We start from the raw sequence: 18,762 nt of genomic DNA, 5'->3' as shown, positions 1-18,762 counted from the left end.
TATACGATGTGCGCACAGTAACCAACGGCTTCTACATCGCAAATACGTCATGAAATTATCGCTCCAGCGCCGTGTATTGCAACGTGTGACCGCAGTATACGACGCTGGAGCGATACTTATACGACGCTGCAACGTCACGAATCGTGCCGTCGTAGCGATGAAAATGGCACTGTGTGACGGTACCCTTAGTCCTTCATCTAAGCTGATTGATGTGCAAAAAATGTTACAAATCTGTAGAGATCCTGCTTTAGATAGTTCTTTCTCCTCTCTCCTCCCCCTCCCCCTATTGTTAGAAAGAGCAGCAGGGATGGGGAGATAGTTGTGCACAGATCTCAATTGAGAAGGGGGAAATTAGCTACAGTCTCAAGTAGGGCAGAAAAACAGCTATACATAATGAGGAAAGCACATGAAGAGCAAATAAGTACAGGATAGAAGCTGTGCTGTTACATGAGCTATTGACGGCAGTATCCTGGATACTACAAACCTCAAATTCAGCCAATATTATTGTGAGAGACAGTCCCATAACAGAAAAATTTGAAATTTAGATTTGCAAATTTTATATCAGGGGCTATAAAAAGGATTGAATAAATGAATGAAGGTCAATTACTGATATGTAAACATATTTTTTTCCATGTCAGAGATGTCCATAGCCATTAAAGGAAATTTGTCAACAAGGTTTTGCTACCCCTATCTAAGAACAGCACGATTATGGGACAGAAACCCTGATTCCAGCAATGTACAGTATCCCTTACTGGCTGCTTGATGCAGTTTTAATAAAATCCCTGTTTTATCTGCTTCACATCTGCCAGTTCTCTGAATGCTGAGCTCTGTATAACCCTCGCCGACAGCACTCATTGGCAGCTTTCTATGTACACTGTGCATAGGCAGAAAGCTGCCAATCAGTGATGGGGATGGAGTTATAGAAATCTCATAAATATGGAAGACTACATGACAACAGGTTTACTAGTCATCTAGTGATACTTTACTGCTGATGAAACTGCAAAAATGGCAATAGGGAACAAGCAAATCATTTTTAATAAAAAGATTACACACTTCTATTTTTGCAATTTACAAAATTGGACAGCTTTCAAAAAACACTGAGTAAACAAAACAAAAAAATTGAGAGTAGAAAGAGCCCACAGACCTCACTGCCCAGGGATCCTTTTCTTGGTCCATCCTGACACTAGACTGAGCTAGTTTTCTGGAATTCTATCATCATTAACTTTGTCATTAAAACTAACTGCACTGAGTTCTGTTTGAAATGTTTCTTTCAGTGCCCTGTAATGTTTTTTCTCAAATACAGAAGTTCTATGAGGGAACAAAATGGATCAGTATTCTCCTTATAGTGAGTCGTCCACAAAAGTAAACATTTGGTAAAACTCTATACACTGCGAACGTACCAGTGGTTCAAAGAATGTCTCAACATAGGTGCAGTGAAACACATGTATTTCTAGGTATGTACCACCTATGTCTTTGGAAAGTTGAATCAGCTCTGAAGCAGGAACACAATCCTCTCTGAGTGAGCTGCACATAGGGCAGGTGCATGGAGGCTCATCTAAAGAAAAAAAAAACATTTTAGTAACCCATGAATGATATCTGTTTCTTATTTTCTAGAATATTGAAATACAGAAGTAGAATGAGATTTTAGGTTCTCCCACATCTTTTGCAGCCCACAAACCCATTTAGTCATCAATTTTCTTTTTTGTATGACAATTACATACATACCTTCAAGTTGAACTTTCCTGATCAAATTTTTTATTTTTTTAAATTTTCCCATAGTTTTTCAGGATAAAAATTACACTATTCTGATGCTGTATAAAGAATTACGGGGAATACACATTTTAATAAATCAATTTAACCCCTTCACCCTGCAGCCTGCTTTCACCTTCCTGACATAGCCAAATTTTACAATTCTGACCAGTGTAATTTTATGTAGTAATAACTCTAGAATGATTCAACGGATCCCAGTGATTCCGAGACTGTTTTTTGTGACATATTGTACTGCATGATAGTTGTAAAATTTGATCAATATCAATTGCTTGTATTCTGAAAATATCGGAAATTTGGCGAAAATTTCACAATTTTCAAAATTTCAATTTTTATGCCTTTCAGCTAGAGCGTTATGTTACACAAAATAATTAATAAATAACATTTATCACATGTCGACTTTACATCTGCGTCATTTTTTATATATTTTTTTTTTGTTAGGAAGTTAGATGGGTTAAAAGTTAATCAACTATTTCTTATTTTTCCATCAAAATTTACAAAACCATTTTTTTTAAGGAACATCACATTTCAAGTGATTTTGAGGGGCCTATGTGATATAAAATATCCAGACGTGACACCATTCTGAAAACTGAGACGAAGGAGGAGATGTAGAGTGGTGCTGAACCATGGAGAGCTTTATGTGTGAGAGTGTTACATTATATTGAACTCTGTAGAGGATGGGCAACCAGGATGGATTGGAGAGAGGAGAGTTTGGCAAGAGGGAAACCAATTAGTATAGACTTGCAATAGTCCATACAAGAATGAATAAGAGTAAGGGTACCATCTCACAAAACGATTTACAAACGATCACGACCAGCGATACGACCTGGCCGTGATCGTTGGTAAGTCGTTGTGTGATCGCTGGGGAGCGGTCACACAGACAGCTCTCCAGCGACCAACGATGCCGAGGTCCCCGGGTAACCAGGGTAAACATCGGGTTACTAAGCGCAGGGCCGCACTTAGTAACCCGATGTTTACCCTGGTTACCGTCGTAAATGGAAAAAAAAAACAAAACAGTACATACTCACATTCAGGTGTCCGTCAGGTCCCTTGCCGTCTGCTTCCCGCACTGACTGCCAGCCGTAAAGTGAAAGCAGATCACAGCGGTGACGTCACCGCTGTGCTCTGCTTTCACTTTACGGCCGGGAGTCAGTCAGTGCGGGAAGCAGACGGCAAGGGACCTGACGGACACCGGAATGTGAGTATGTACTGTTTTTTTTTTTTACATTTACGACGGTAACCAGGGTAAACATCGGGTTACTAAGCGCGGCCCTGCGCTTAGTAACCCGATGTTTACCCTGGTTACAAGCGAACGCATCGTTGGATCGGTGTCACACACACCGATCCAACGATGACAGCGGGAGATCCAGCGACGAAAGAAAGTTCCAAACGATCTGCTACGACGTACGATTCTCATCAGGGTCCCTGATCGCTGCTGCGTGTCAGACACAGCGATATCGTATGGATATCGCTGGAACGTCACGGATCGTACCGTCGTAGCGACAAAAGTGCCACTGTGAGACGGTACCCTAACAGTAAAAGCTTTTGCGAGAAGATAAGGAAAGGTCGAAGCTACCAGATGAGAGAGATTAAATATTTTAGTTATGTGAGTGGTAACAGCCGGGGAAAGAGAATGGAGGAGATGTGAGGTAACAGGGTCATTGGTGCAGGTAGTGGGGCGAGAAGATGCAAGGAGCCTGGTCACTTCTTCCATGACTGGTTCAAAAACAGAGAGTGAGCTAGGTTCACTGCGGGAGGGATGATGATGCATGACATTAGGAGATTGACAACATTTGACAGGAAATTTTTTCCCAATTTTTTCTTTGAAATAATTGGCCAGATCATCAGCGCTGAGGTTGGTGGAAAATGTATTTGCAGCATGTGCAAGGTTGTTGCCGTCTTTGCAGAGTTGTTCTTCTGCATAAGAAGCTTTATCCAGGACATGTGAGGGAGGAGATTGGGGCCAATGATGATGGCAAATTCTTCATAAGTTTCTGGGTATTAATAGCATTTATATTTCTAAAAGTATTGAAAATGGGGGTGTCCTGAGTGGGGTGACAAAGAATGAAAGAAGGTTGTGGTGAGAAAGAGAGAGAGAGGAGTTCGTAAAATCATGCATTGAGCAGAGCTGGGAGAAGACCAGGTCCAGCGTATTTCTGTCTTCATGCGTAGGAGACTTAATAAGCTGTGAAAGGCTGAAAAAGGGGGTTAGAGAAAGATGATAAGTGGCAGATGGGGAGAGGGGATCACCAAAGAGGATGTTAAAGTCCGCCATGATGAGAATGAGGATGTCACAGGATAGAAAATGTGGAAGCCCGGTGGCAAAGTGATCCAGCAACTGATGTGGGGGCCCAGGAGGTGATACACAACCATCACTCGCTGGAGGAAGGGCCGGAAAAGTCTGACAGTGTGGACCTCAAAATAAGGGAAGATAAGTGAGGGTACTAGGGGAAGATAACCTGAAAAGTAGATTTGTTGAAAGGAGCAGACTAATTGCCCCGACCCAACAGGGAGTGGATGGCACAACACACACAACGGGATGGTAAAGGGGAGAGGAAGGCCCTAACAATAGGAAATGAAGGATGGGACACCTCCTGAGCTCCAACCTGAGACTGTCCCTACACTCCCCTAATGCCAAAAGTGGCACCTTCCCCCCGCCGTCATCACATACCTCGTCCCTAACTCACATCACAATGCCCTGGCTAGTGCACTGGCCGGTAAGGGCACTAGCCTTACCACTGCAGATAGTACAAACACAGGTGATAGTTACAAACAGAAGACAGACAAGATAAATACACAAAACTTAGCTCCAGACTCTGCTGCCAAGCTCCCCACCGCAGAGGATACGAAATCAGGACCCTGAAATCCACAGATGAAGCAGATTCAGTGCTGACACCAGAGAGTTGCAACTGCAAGGCTGCTCTACAAAGAAAAATCTATCACCAACAGTCAGTCAGCTGATGCGTCAGATGACTATTTAAAGCTGACCAGTAACTACAGCAGCTGCCAACAAGGAAACTGACATTAAACCTTGCTGGCCCAAAAAGAAAAGAAAACATTTGAATTAAAGCAGAACCAGAGCTGTCACGACTGCCACAAAATGAGTCACGACACTAACATCTCCACCTGGTCTGTTGTCAGGTCTCGAGGTATGAGAAAAATGTAGGGCACCATACGAGAGTGCAGTAACACGGTGGTATTCAACTGCTGGATACAGGTTTCAGCAAGAGCCAGAAGGTTAAAAGAATTAGGATGTAAAAAGTCAGGGATGTTTGCTACACGCTGACAGTGAGTTCCAGGGGACACAAATAAAAGAGAAAGAAGGCATGCAGGACACAGTAAAAAGATTTGCAGGGTTCTTGAGTGTAGCAGGAAAGGAGTTAAACTTACTATTACAAAAATGGTCAGGATTAGGAGAGATATCTCCTGCAACTAGGAGGAGAATAGAGAGAGCGAGCAAATGTTTAAGTGATTTGTGAGAGCATTTCTTGTGTTATATGGTGGGAGTGAATGTATCTGTGCAGTTTAAGATTGTGAAAATAGTGTGAGAGCTATACATAGGAGAGGAGAGAGGGGCTGATATGGATGGAGTGTACAGAGTTTATGAAAGGAAGATAGATGTGAGCAATTGCATAAGCCAGAACAAAAATGGCACAAATACATATCGTGAATACCTTTTGCAATGCAGATGATCTGGAAAAAGTTTCTTTAAAGGGAACCTGTCACCCCCCAAGGCCTATAAATGTAAAAGAGCCACCTTCAGCAGCCCCACTACACAAAGGCACCGGTGACGTCATGACAGAGAGGAGGCGGTGCCCGGAAGCAAGGCGGGGGAAGATGGACGGCTGCAAGGCTGTTGAGTCAGGGGGAGAAAACATACCACCCTGACTCAATAGAGGTATGGCGGGAAATTTATAAAAGTCATTATTTCAGCGCTAATAGGGATAATAAACATAAGCGCCACCTTCACAGAATGCAGCCTTAGTGCTGCTGAAGGTTGCTCTTTTACTTTAATAGACCCTGTGGGGGGGGGGGGGTGACAGGTTCCCCTTAAGTGTCTAGCATGTCTTACCAGTCTCCTGCCCTATCCATCTGCTATGTTTAACTGCCCTGACACTTTGAAAAATATGGCACTTGGATAATATCTGCACAAGGGCCTGACCGTGGCCAGGTCCAAATATAAAGAAGAATATGCCTAGTAACATGAATGATTACTTTCACCCTTCCCTTCTATTCAATGTGTTTCAGAGGAGCATCAGAATCATTATAGTTATGTTCTTTGCTGTTTGTGGGATCAGATGAGTAGATTTTCTATGTACAGTTTCTCAAAGAATTATGGACACTTTTTTACAGACATATTAACAGACAATAATAAATCATTAAGATTAGAAGTAATACATGTCTACAGCCCATTATTCTGATATAAACACATCAGCTGCAGTCACTGTAAAAAGTTGAGAAATACAGTCATAAAAATCTGTACAAGTCTCTCCAGTTTAACCCCTTACTGACATCTGCAGTACATGTACAGTGCAAGTCCGTAGCTGGTGTATGTAAAGAACTCACGGGGTGAGCTCGCCCCGTACGTCGCAGGCAATGGCTGTGGGTTACAGCCAGGACCTGCCTCTAACAACTGTAGGCGAAACGGACCTTTCAAAGTCTGATCTTTCAAAATATAAAAATAATTAAGTCAATTAATAAACACCATAACAAAAAAATGTAAACAACAAAAGTCTGTTGGTTTTTTTGGTCACCGAATTACCGCAAATAGTGCTGTAAAAAGTGATCAAAATGTTATGTATATCCCAAAATAGTATCAATAAAAATGTCGTCTTGATTTTAAAAATAAGAGCTCACACAGCTTTTTCCATGAAAACTCAAACTTTTATTAATCAAATGAGTTGTCAAATTCAAAATCTAATCCAGACACTGACAAGGTTCAAAAGAAAGATTTTTATTTGAAATTATTTTCTCCTTCAAACTTTGCTTTCGTCAAATACTTCTCCCTTTGCAGCAATTACAGCATTGCAGACCTTTGGCATTCTAGCAGTTAATTTGCTGAGGTAATCTGGAGAAATTTCACCCCAGCTTCCAAAAGCCCCTCCCACAAGTTGGTTTGGCTTGATGGGCACTTTTTGCGTACCATATGGTCAAGCTGCTCCCACAACAGCTCAATGGGGTTGAGATCTGGTGACTGCGCTGGCCACTCCATTACACATAGAATAGCAGCTGCCTGCTTCTTTTTAAATAGTTCTTGCATACTTTTGAGGTGTGCTTTGGGTCATTGTCCAGCTGTAGGATGAAATTGGCTCCAATCAAGCGCTATCCACAGGATATGGCATGGCGTTGCAAAATGTTGTCATAGCCTTCCTTATTCAATATCCCTTTTTCTTTGTATAAATCTCCCACTTTACCAGCACCAAAGCAACCCCAGACCATCATATTATCTCCACCATGCTTGACAGATGGCGTCAGGTACTATTCCAGTATCTTTTCAGTTGTTCTGCATCTCACAAATGTTCTTCTGTGTGATCCAAACACCTCAAACTTGGATTAGTCTGGACCATAACACTTTTTTCCAATCTTCCTCTGTCCAATGTCTGTGTTCTTTTGCCCATATTAATCTTTTCCTTTTATTAGCCAGTCTCAGATATGGCTTTTTCTTTGCCACTCTGCCCTGAAGGACAGCATCCCGGAGTCGCCTCTTCACTGTAGACGTTGATACTGGCGTTTTGCGTGTATTATTTAATGAAGCTGCCAGTTGAGGACCTGTGAGGCGTCAATTTCTCAAACTAGTACAGACTCTAATGTACTTGTCTTGTTGCTCAGTTGTGTAGCATGGCCTCCCAATTCTCTTTCTACTCTGGTTAGAGCCTGTTTGTGCTCTCCTCTGAAGGGAGTAGTACACACCATTGTAAAAAATCTTCAGTTTCTTGTCAATTTCTCACATGGAATAGCCTTCATTTCTAAGAACAACAATAGACTCGAGTTTTACATGAAAGTTCTTTTTTTTCTGGCCATTTTGAGAGATTAATGGAACCAACAAATGTAATGCTCCAGATTCTCAACTAGTTCAAAGGAAGGTCAGGTTTATAGGTTCTCTAATCAGCCAAACTGTTTTCAGCTGTGCTAACATACTTGCACAAGGGTTTTCAAGGGTATTCTAACCATCCATTAGCCTTCTTACACAGTTATGGTATTGCATTACAAATCAGACGTTTGCAGCTAAAATAGTCATTTACCACATTAACAATGTATAGACTGTATTTCTCAATCGTTTAATGTTAGCTTTATTGGAAAAAACTGTGCTTTTCTTTCAAAAAGGAAATTTCTAAGTGACCCTAAACTTTTGAATGGTAGTGTATACAGTGCAGACCAAAAGTTTGGACACACCTCATTTAAAGAGTTTTCTGTATTTTCATTACTATGAAAATTGTACATTCACACTGAAGGCATCAAAACTATGAATTAACACATGTGGAATTATATACTTAATTTCAGTTGTTTCACACTTTTTGTTATGTATTATATTCTAGGTTCTTCAAAGTAGCCACCTTTTGCTTTGATGACTGCTTTGCACACTCTTGGCATTCTCTTGATGAGCTTCAAGAGGTAGTCACCGGGAATGGTTTTCACTTCACAGGTGTGCCCTGGCAGGTTTAATAAGTGGGATGTCTTGCCTTATAAATGGGGTTGGGACCATCAGTTGTGTTGTGCAGAAGTCTGGTGGATACACAGCTGATAGTCCTACTGAACAGACTGTTAGAATTTGTATTATGGCAAGAAAAAAGCAGCTAAGTAAAGAAAAACGAGTGTCTATCATTATTTTAAGAAATGAAGGTCAGTCAGACAGAAAAATTGGGAAAACTTTGAAAGTGTCCCCATGTGCAGTGGCAAAAACCATGAAGCGCTTCAAAGAAACTGGCTCACATGAGGACTGCCCCAGGAAAGGAAGACCAAGAGTCACCTCTGCTTCTGAGGATAAGTTTATCCGAATCACCAGCCTCAGAAATCGCAGGGTAACAGCAGCTCAGATTAGAGACCAGGTCAATGCCACACAGAGTTCTAGCAGCAGACACATCTCTACAACAACTGTTAAGAGGAGACTTTGTGCAGCAGGCCTTCATGGTAAAATAGCTGCTAGGAAACCACTGCTAAGGACAGGCAACAAGCAGAAGAGACTTGTTTGGGCTAAAGAACACAAGGAATAGACATTAGACCAGTGGAAATCTGTGTTTTGGTCTGATGAGTCCAAATTTGAGATCTTTGGTTCCAACCACCGTGTCTTTGTGCGACGCAGAAAAGGTGACTGGATGGACTCTACATGCCTGGTTCCCACCGTGAAGCATGGAGGAGGAGGTGTGATGGTGTGGGGGTGCTTTGCTGGTGACACTGTTGGGGATTTATTCAAAATTGAAGGCATACTGAACCAGCATGGCTACCACAGCATCTTGCAGCGGCATGCTATTCCATCCGGTTTGCATTTAGTTGGACCATCATTTACTTTTCAACAGGACAATGACCCCAAACACATCTCCAGGCTGTGTAAAGGCTATTTGACCAAGAAGGAGAGTGATGGAGTGCTACGCCAGATGACCTGGCCTCCACAGTCACCAGACCTGAACTCAATCGAGATGATTTGGGGTGAGCTGGACCACAGAGTGAAGGCAAAAGGGCCAACAAGTGCTAAGCATCTCTGGGAACTCCTTCAAGATTGTTGGACAACATTTCCGGTGACTACCTCTTGACGCTCATCAAGAGAATGCCAAGAGTGTGCAAAGCAGTCAAAGCAAAAGGTGGCTACTTTGAAGAACCTAGAATATAAGACATAATTTCAGTTGTTTCACACTTTTTTGTTAAGTATATAATTCCACATGTGTTAATTCATAGTTTTGATGCCCTCAGTGTGAATGTACAATTTTCATAGTCATGAAAATACAGAAAAATCTTTAAATGAGAAGGTGTGTCCAAACTTTTAGTCTGTACTGTATATATTTATTAGATTTGTGGGGCTCCGACTCCGATAGTACTGCAATTTCTGAATTATTGCATTAAGTTTCAGTCAAAATAAACTAAATGGAACAGAGTCTATTGTCATGTCATCCAGTATGATTTACAGATGAGAAAGCTGCAAGTTACATATGATGCTTGGTAAATATTAACCTCACATACACTTTGGCCCAAAGACCTTAAGGTATTTATGATGCCTTATAACTATGTAGTAAGAGAATATAAGTAACATTACACATAACTCTATCCATTTTTTTTACATTTTTTCCCTGCAATATTTACCCCAAATCAAGCAGTTCATAAAGAAGCATTTATGGCGGATGAGGCCTGAAAGCTTGAACTATTTCTGCATGAAAATAGACATTAACAATGTGATAAAAGAAATGAATAATTAACAAACTTGTCAGCAGTTACACCACAAATTAACAAGCTAAAACTGTCCACATAGTCTTTCTTTATAAAGAGCTCTGTTTTACTCTAGAGAGGAAGTGGTGGCAATGGTTCGGTTGCCCTTATCACATTATCCTTAGGGGCACATAATTTCAAAAGATGAAAAAGTAAGTACTGAATACCAAAAACAACACCTGTAAGAAATGTTGTTGCTAGTGGACAAGCCCTGGACATCTGGCTGGATGCCCTGGATCTTCAGATTGCTAGTTTGAACTGTATTCTTTATCTCTGTCTCTATTTTTTTATATAGCGCTAACATATTCAGCAGCACTTTACAGTTTGCACACATTATCATCGCTGTCCCCACTGGGGCTCACAATCTAAATTCCCTATCAATATGTCTTTGGAATGTGGGAGGAAACCGGAGAACCCGGAAGAAACCCACGCAAACACGGGGAGAACATACACACTCCTTGCAGATGTTGTCCTTTGTGGGATTTGAACCCAGGATTCCAGCTCTGCAAGGCTGCTGTGCTAACCACTGAGCCACCGTGCTGCCCGTATTGGCATCGACATGACGCTGATACATTTGGATCCTGTGATGGAGCAGAAAGTCAGAGCTACCACTCTCCAACCAGTAAACTTCAGGGTACAGTAGGGTTAGAGCCTCCAAGACATCAGCTCCCCGATGCATGCTGCACTATAACGTCATTGCATTGCACACGCTGTGCCGGTCCGCACTCTGTGCAGGGGAGAATACTTTCTAAAAAGGGCACTTATGGCATTATTTGTTTAAAGGGGAACATGAGTGCTACTGTTTTAAGGTGCCACTCAGGGGGTACAATAATTGCCTTGCCCACTCCACGTTACTGGTGGGATGTGTCCCCCAGGTGGTGGGTGCCTAGGTGGGTTCCAAAAAGCTACTCTGGCAGCAGATTGAAACTTTTTTTTTCCCCTGATGGCAGAACGTCCACCTACATCAATAATAATAGTTACACAGGGGAAATAAGGTGTAGATTTTTTCAGTGTTTCATTCCATTACAGTATCTTTGGAGAGAAAGCATTAAAGGCTTAATAACATAAAACTTGTAAAACAAGCCTCATAATAGTCTTTGCATTGATCTACTATCTCAATTATTACAAATTGCAGTAAGATACAGCAATAAAGATGCTTCTTACCTTCTGATTTAACGCCAAATGCTAAAACCATCACTGGTACAGTTCGTTGAGTCAGTATCTGTTGTAACAATGGAGCAAAATTGTTCTTCAGTTCCAGAAATAAAGATTTGTTGTAGACATTAGACTTTATTATAATGATATCTCCTTCTGCAATTGTTGCCAAAGAGCTTTGCAAATCACTGGCAAAAGTACCCTATAAAAGAGCAAGAATATACATTTCAGCTGGACTTTATTAAAATGCTTTCTACACTGGGAAAAATAATTATTTGATACAATGGTGATTTTAAAAGTTTTTCCACATGCAAAGAATCGAGAGGTCTAATTTTTATCGTAGGATTAACATGATCTACTATGGTAAGGTGCCATATAGATAAGAAGTGATAGGAAACAACGTACAAGTAAAAGAAAATCTTTACTAAATAACAATAGTATAAAAACAAATTTAAAGAGACAGGGCAAGAAAAGGGCCTCCAAATGGTGGGGAAAGGAAGCAGCAGCAGGTAATGATAAAGTGCATAGTAGGAGTTCAAAAATATATAATGCAAGCACCATGCATAAAAGGACCAGGCAAATGTATAATAGTTAATTTCAAAAAGGGGCAGGGACAGAGACTTAGCAGGCACTACAAAGTTGCTTTATATGCTAAGATTTGCAGATGCAATATTAAATAGCTGCCTGTAAAAAGGAAAGGAGGAAGGAAACAAAGCCCAGGAGAAGTGAAGGAAAGGTAAGGTGCTTATGAATTATGTACCATAGATCTTAGTTTGTTCATATCAATGCCCCAGAAGAAGCAACCTTGTGAAACGGCGATCGCCGGGGGAGGGGATCTTTAGCAGCATCTGGCCCTAATGCACAGTTGTGTACCAGTCTTCTAGCAGGTATTTAATCATATGAACATTCTGGACATTTAATATACCTGCTTTTACTGAGATTTGTTGGTACATGTGATGTGAAAAAACTAGGATCTATGGTACATAATCCATAAGCACCTTACCTTTCCTTCACTTCTCCTGGGCTTTGTCTCCTTCCTCTTTTCCTTTTTACAGGCAGCTATTTAATATTGCATCTGCAAATCTTAGCTTAATAAAGCAACTTTGTAGTGTCTACTAAGTCTCTCTGTTCCAGCCCCATTTTGAAATTAACTATTATACATTTGCCTGCTCCTTTCATGCATGGTGCTTGCATTATATATTTTTGAACTCCTACTATGCACTTTATCATTACCTGCTGCTTCCTTTCCCCACCATTTGGAGGCCCTTTTCTTGCCCTGTATTTTTAAATTTGCTTTTATACTATTGTTATTTAATAAAGATTTTATTTTACTTTTATGTTGTTTCTTATATATATGGCACCTTACCATAGTAGATCATGTTAGTCTTTTATTGATGAAGTGTCCTTAGCCTCTTTAATTAGGACTATGGGAATAATTTTATCATAAGTACACTGCAACTGTGAGAGATAGAATCTATAAATATAAAACAGAAAATCACACTGTATGATTTTTACATAATTAAATTGCATTTTATTGCATGAAAATATTTGATCATCTACCAATCAGCAATAATTGTGACTCTCACAGACCTGCTAGTTTTTCTTTAACAAGCCCCACTTTGGAGGGGTTCTGCAAAGAGGACAGGATGACTGCTCCATACTGAAGGGAGAATGGATGAAGTCAGGTATACCAAAATTTTGGCCAACGACCTCCTTCTCTCAGTAAGAGCCTTGAAAGATGGGTCGTGGTACGGTCTTCCAGCAGGACAATGACCCGAAACACACAGCCAGGGCATCTAAGGAGTGGCTCTGTAAGAAGCATAGCCAGTGTCCAGACCTGAACCCAATAGAAAATCTTTGGAGGGATATGAAACTCAATGTTGCCCAGCAACAGCCCCCGAAACCTGAAAGATCTGGAGAAGATCTGTATTGAGGACTGGGCCAAAATCCCTGCTGCAGTGTGTGCAAACTTGGTCAAGAACTACAGGAAACATCTGACGTGTAATTGCAAACAAAGGTTTCAGTACTAAATATAAAGTTATGTTTTTCTATTGTATCATATACTTCTTTTTTTGCAATAAAATGCAAAATAATTATGCAGAAATCTAACAGTGATTTTCTGGTTTGTATTTTTAGATTCTGTCTCTCACAGTTGAAGTGTAACTACGATAAAAAATACAGATCTTTCCATTTTTGGTGGTAAAACTTGCAAAGTCAGCAGTGTATCAAATACTGTACTTATTTTCCCCACTGTATATGCATAATATTTGTTTTATTACGCAGTAAAATAGTCATGGTGTTCTGTCTTAATGAAAGACTTCCTCTATCATGTTGGTAATAAATATTTCTATATGTACTAACTGACTCAAATAAAATTTTTCAGTGTCACCGTCAGGTGAAAATTATCACAAAAGAAGGGAGGCTTATTTCTAAGTGCATACACCTGATATGTAGATACTAACCACCCACAAAGAGCAATGACTAGCCACACCAAAGGAGTCTGCAAAGAAATGCGTGAGTTTGAAAATAGTGCCATGCTAGTCAGTTACGAGACAGGTACCTGTGTGTGGGGAGTGGGTGCGTGGCAACAGTGAAAACTAGGAGTGTGCAAAGTGGCAGACAAGATAATGCAGGACATTGCTTCTAAGAGTCAATTTTTGACGGATCTGGCAAACAACTGAGGAAACGTGAGGCCATCCGTCACAATCCGTCGCTAATACAAGTCGATAAGAAAAAAATTAATCTGGCGGCATCAGTCGCCAATTCTGTTTTTTCAAAATCCGACGGATTGCGAATGATGTGTGAAAGGGGCCTAAGGTATGTTCCCACGGTCATTAAACGATGCAGGTTGGAAGCTGCGTACATCCGCAGTGTCCAACTCGCAGCGGCCAGATGTTATAGCATAGTGGATGGGATTTCAAGAAACCACCTGCGGAGGCGGACATGCGACGCGTCTTTCCAGACTGCAGCATGTCTATATGTCTAAATGTCAACCGTACAATGTATTTGGATGCGGTGACTCCGCACGGTTCAATGAACACATGCGGAATCACCTGCGTACAAAAGCCCGCAGCACTTTGGACGGAGCGGACATATGCTGTGTTCAAAGCAATGCTGATTCCTGACCATGGGCACATACCCTTACACACCTGTGCAGCAATTTCACCTCTGCTCCTTAGGCTGGTTTCAAACTTGCGTTGGTCAGAGCTACGGAGGGCTGCGTGGTTCCTCAATTAAGCCCTGCCCACTGCCACACCTCTTCCAGTCAGCTCTGCCTACTTCGACATGGAGGAACCATGCAGCCCTCCGCAGCTCTGACCAATACAAGTGTGAAACCAGTCTTACAGATGGGTAGTCTCCTTTTGGGGAGTGCATAGACTACACATTCATAGTGCAACCTGACATATTCTTGTCCCAATCTAACTCTAGTGAGATGCATCAAATTGCAAGTGCTGTCTATTCCTAACTTTTCTACAACATGGCTAACTACAACAGCTCATCTGCCCATGTGTGGTGGGAAAATAAGAAGCCTATATACTGTCATGCTCAGGGCCGCATTTAAATGCTCACCCAATGTAACCTCCTTACCCAGCTCATCACTGCACCTTTCAGAGCTTTAATCCATTACATTCAGTGGTCAAAAGGGGGTTACAGTCAGAGGCATATCTAGGGGGGGCAGCCGGGGCATGTGCCCCGGGCGCAGCTGGCAGGGGGGGTGCAGTTGGGCTGCCTAATGCGGCGGTCCGCAGTGTCTCCCCCGGCAGCTGCATTCTGCTTCCCCCTGGACTGAGAGTTGGCTTTTCTCTGTGCCGACTGTCAAGCTGACAGCCGGCACAGAGAAGCTGCAGTGTGCTGGCTCCCAGGGATCAATTGTACTCGCATCTTACAGAAGGGAGTACAAATGAGGCTCTGACTGCCGGGTCAGAGCGACTCGAGCAGCGTGATCAGATCATGTAATCACGCTGCTGACGTCACTCACCTGTGCTGCAGAGGCGAACACTGGTGGTAAGTGCACGGGAAGGGGATTTATTATGTGTGGGGAGAATTTGAGTGGGGATGGGGGATTTATTGTGTGTGGGGCAATTGGAGTGGGGATGGGGGGATTTATTGTGTGCGGGGAGAGTTGGACTGGGGATGGGGGTGTTTAATGTGTGGGGAAGATTTGGAGTGGGGATGGGGGATTTAATGTGCATGGGGAGATTTGGAGTGGAGATGGGGTTATTTAGTGTGCGGGGAGATTTGTAGTTGGGATGGGGGGATTTAATGTGTGGCACAAAATGAAGAGCAAAGGGGGAGATGGGGGCATGTATGAGGAAACAGTACAGGGAATGGGGGGCATGTGTGAGGAAACAGTATGGAGGATGGGGGCATGTATGAGGAAACAGTACTGGGGAATGGGGGTATGTATGAGGAAACAGTACTGGGGAATGGGGGCATGTATGAGGAAACAGTATGAGGGAATGGGGGCATATATGAGGAAACAGTATGGTGGGATGGGTGCAGAAAGTATGGAGAGCGAATGGGGGAATGTATGCGGACACAGTATCAGTAGCGATGTGAAAAATATATGTGGACAGAGTACAGGGAGTGAGGGTGATGGGATGTGTGCAGAAACAGTATGGGGAGTCAGGTGAGCAGGCAGTATAGAAAGTGAGGGGGTAAATATATGAGGAGACAGATGGTGAACAGGGGGGATGTGAGAGGAGATAGTATGAAGAGGGAGAGGATTAGCGTGAGGAGACAGTATGGGGGGGAGAAAAGTGAGTGGGCACAGAATAGAAACTGAGTAGTGGGGGCGTAGCATGGAGGGACAGTGTAAGAGCACAGCCAGCACGGGACAGTATACCAAGGAGGTGGGGGGGGAGTGTGATGAGAGAGTACAGTATAAATACTGGGCCCTATAGGGGGACACAGTATGAGAGGACAGTGTGAAGAGGGAGCCAGTATGGAAAGGAGTGGTCAGTGTAAAGAGCATGTACCATAAAAAGGACAATGTGGGGGTCATATTTTGTGCAGACATTATAGTGAGGGACAATTTTTTATTCAGGAGCATTATAATGACACTTCTATCTTTAAGGGTATCATGTGGAGATTTTCTGCAAAAGAGCGGACAAGATGGAAGCCTGCAGAGACGGCTGTAGATGAGAAAACTGATCATGGGGTCTGGACAAGATGAAGAAAAGAAGGAGAACGACTCCAGAGACGACATCATCTGTAAGGTACCTGGATTTAAATGTTATTTGTGATACTAACTAATTCTCATCTTTTTATTTGTTAGGAGCATTAAAGGGGTTGTCCAGGTTTGCAATGAGTCTGCAGTCAATCTTTGTGACTGCAGACTTCTGACTTCTCACAGTGTGCACTGCACTGGTATCTACCAGAGGAAAAATGCCGTTGCCTCACTGAACGCGTTTCGAACACGTATAGCGTTCTTAGTCCTCAATAATCACAATGAGCAGTCAGATTCAGAATGAAAATGCCCTGATCAGGAGAAAAACATACAAGATAGTTTACCAAACATGATGAAACAACACATGTGAATAACACATTAAGAAAAAATAAGTTAAATATAGAAACAAAATATACGAACAAGAATTGAAAAGTAATAAATGCATATATTAATAGTGCAACATAATTTCCTTTTTTAGGTTTAACACAAAAAGCACCTGAGTATTTAATAAATAAATCCAATATCCCTCACTATCATGTAATTTATTCTCCCTATCCCCACCACGTAAATGTTTATAAATGTGTTCTATTGCAAACACTTTGCAACAGTTTGCCTGTTGTAAACTTTAATAAAATGATTTGAAGCATTAGAAATATGACGGGTTGTAGGTTGAATTATATCATATAAATGTTCTCTGATAATGTCTTTTAATTTTCTGATGGTTGAACCTATGTATAATAATTTGCATTCAAAGAATTCAAATATATGTACCACATAATTAGAATTGCAGATTAAGAAACTTTTTATTTTAAAATTCTTTACATTTTTGGAACACGGGAAAGTTATGTTTTTTTGGAGCATAAACAGATCTTGCAAGGGTGTTGTCCGCATCTGAAAAAACCTGTGGTTGATAACCAGTTTGAGGGATTCTTCATTTTATTTGGATTATAAAGGCTAGGAGACAAGGAAATACCAAAAGTTGGAGCTCGTCTGGAAACTATTTTTATACCATTTTTTTTAATTTTGTCCATGGTATCATCATCTCTTAGGACATTTAAATTACGATACCCAATGTCAGAAATCGATTTAAAATGTGTACTATATGTGAGAACCAATACTGGTTGTTCTTGAAGCGACTTAGACTCCCTGACAGAAGTTATGTCGCTTATCCATGTTAAGTAAATAAAAGCTTATAACCGGACGTTAAATTCATTCATTGGTTGTATAAATTATTCTTTTGAAAGCTGAAACCCTCCACCGAAATGTGGTTTAGGTTAAGAAAATAAATTGGCATCAATGCAGAAATATTGATCAGTTAATGGACACAGAATGGTCAGATTTTGGCAAGACAAAAGTTGTCGCCTGGTCATATAATGCACCCAATCCTAGTTTACATCCTCACCTGTGCTCAGTAAATGATCGGTTAATGTGTGTGTGTGTGTGTGTGTGTGTGTGTGTGTGTGCGTGCGTGCGTGCGTGCGTGCGTGCGTGCGTGGAATGTAATAAGCGTGGTATGCTTTATCCAAAAGATTTGGTACCGTATTTAGCAACTGGATACAAATTTACCTTTATTAGGTATATTTAAAAAAACAATAATTGGCAAATTTATTATAGACCAAGAATATAAACAGTAGGAACCCTATTGTGATAAGTGCCCTATTACCTTCACAGAAACGGGGAAACAAACCAAGATAAATGACATATAACAAGTAAAAAAACACTGACAGTATTTGAACTAGCTTCCAATCCACAACAATTTACTTAGGCTCACACACTGCGGGCCAATAATTGATACACCTCAGACCAAGCACTGATATATGGAAACCAAAATATTAGGTCTCTCACTGTGGTTGCTTCCACCCAAGCCACAACATACCGTTTTTTTATCCTTAATCCTGCACTCAGGAAAGCTTTGGACCATAACAATGTGTATACTGTGTGTCCCGTATATTTTGCAAGACATCCAAATGCAACCACTATGCTTAGGTAGTTATAAAAAAAAACAAAAAACTATACATTAGATTGGAGCACTGTCAGTGCAGATTAGCAGCACATTTTTAAGGCGTTTGTAAAATGCCCTTTACACATGATTACCCATCCCTAAATCTATGGGAAACATATTTTCTCATTTACACCTTTGATGAGTATTCCCCAATGGGTTCAATAGTAACAACTTCAAGGGATAAATGATGGTGGAATATTATCATGAGACTGCTGTAAAACATGAGATCATGTGTATTACCAAACCCATACGC

General features: G+C 41.3%; 1 protein-coding gene across 4 annotated transcripts in view; it reads right to left on the bottom strand.

Annotated features, from left to right (window-relative positions):
- Window positions 1–18,762, bottom strand: part of RHOBTB3 (Rho related BTB domain containing 3) — a 178,886-nt gene that overhangs the window by 90,920 nt on the left and 69,204 nt on the right. For 3 of the 4 annotated variants that reach the window (XM_077289399.1, XM_077289418.1, XM_077289409.1), the window contains 2 exons: window positions 11,347–11,539; window positions 1,401–1,555 (listed from right to left, as the gene is read on the bottom strand). In XM_077289399.1, coding sequence (XP_077145514.1) covers window positions 1,401–1,555; window positions 11,347–11,539 — 348 coding nt within the window. The remainder of the gene's footprint in view (window positions 1–1,400; window positions 1,556–11,346; window positions 11,540–18,762) is intronic. The other variant, XM_077289428.1, reaches the window with a different exon arrangement.

The sequence above is a fragment of the Ranitomeya variabilis genome, chromosome 1 (genome assembly GCF_051348905.1).
Source record: "Ranitomeya variabilis isolate aRanVar5 chromosome 1, aRanVar5.hap1, whole genome shotgun sequence".
Taxonomy (NCBI): Eukaryota; Metazoa; Chordata; class Amphibia; order Anura; family Dendrobatidae; genus Ranitomeya; species Ranitomeya variabilis.
Note: the sequence above shows the minus strand (reverse complement) of the source record. Positions and strands in the feature narration are given on the sequence as shown.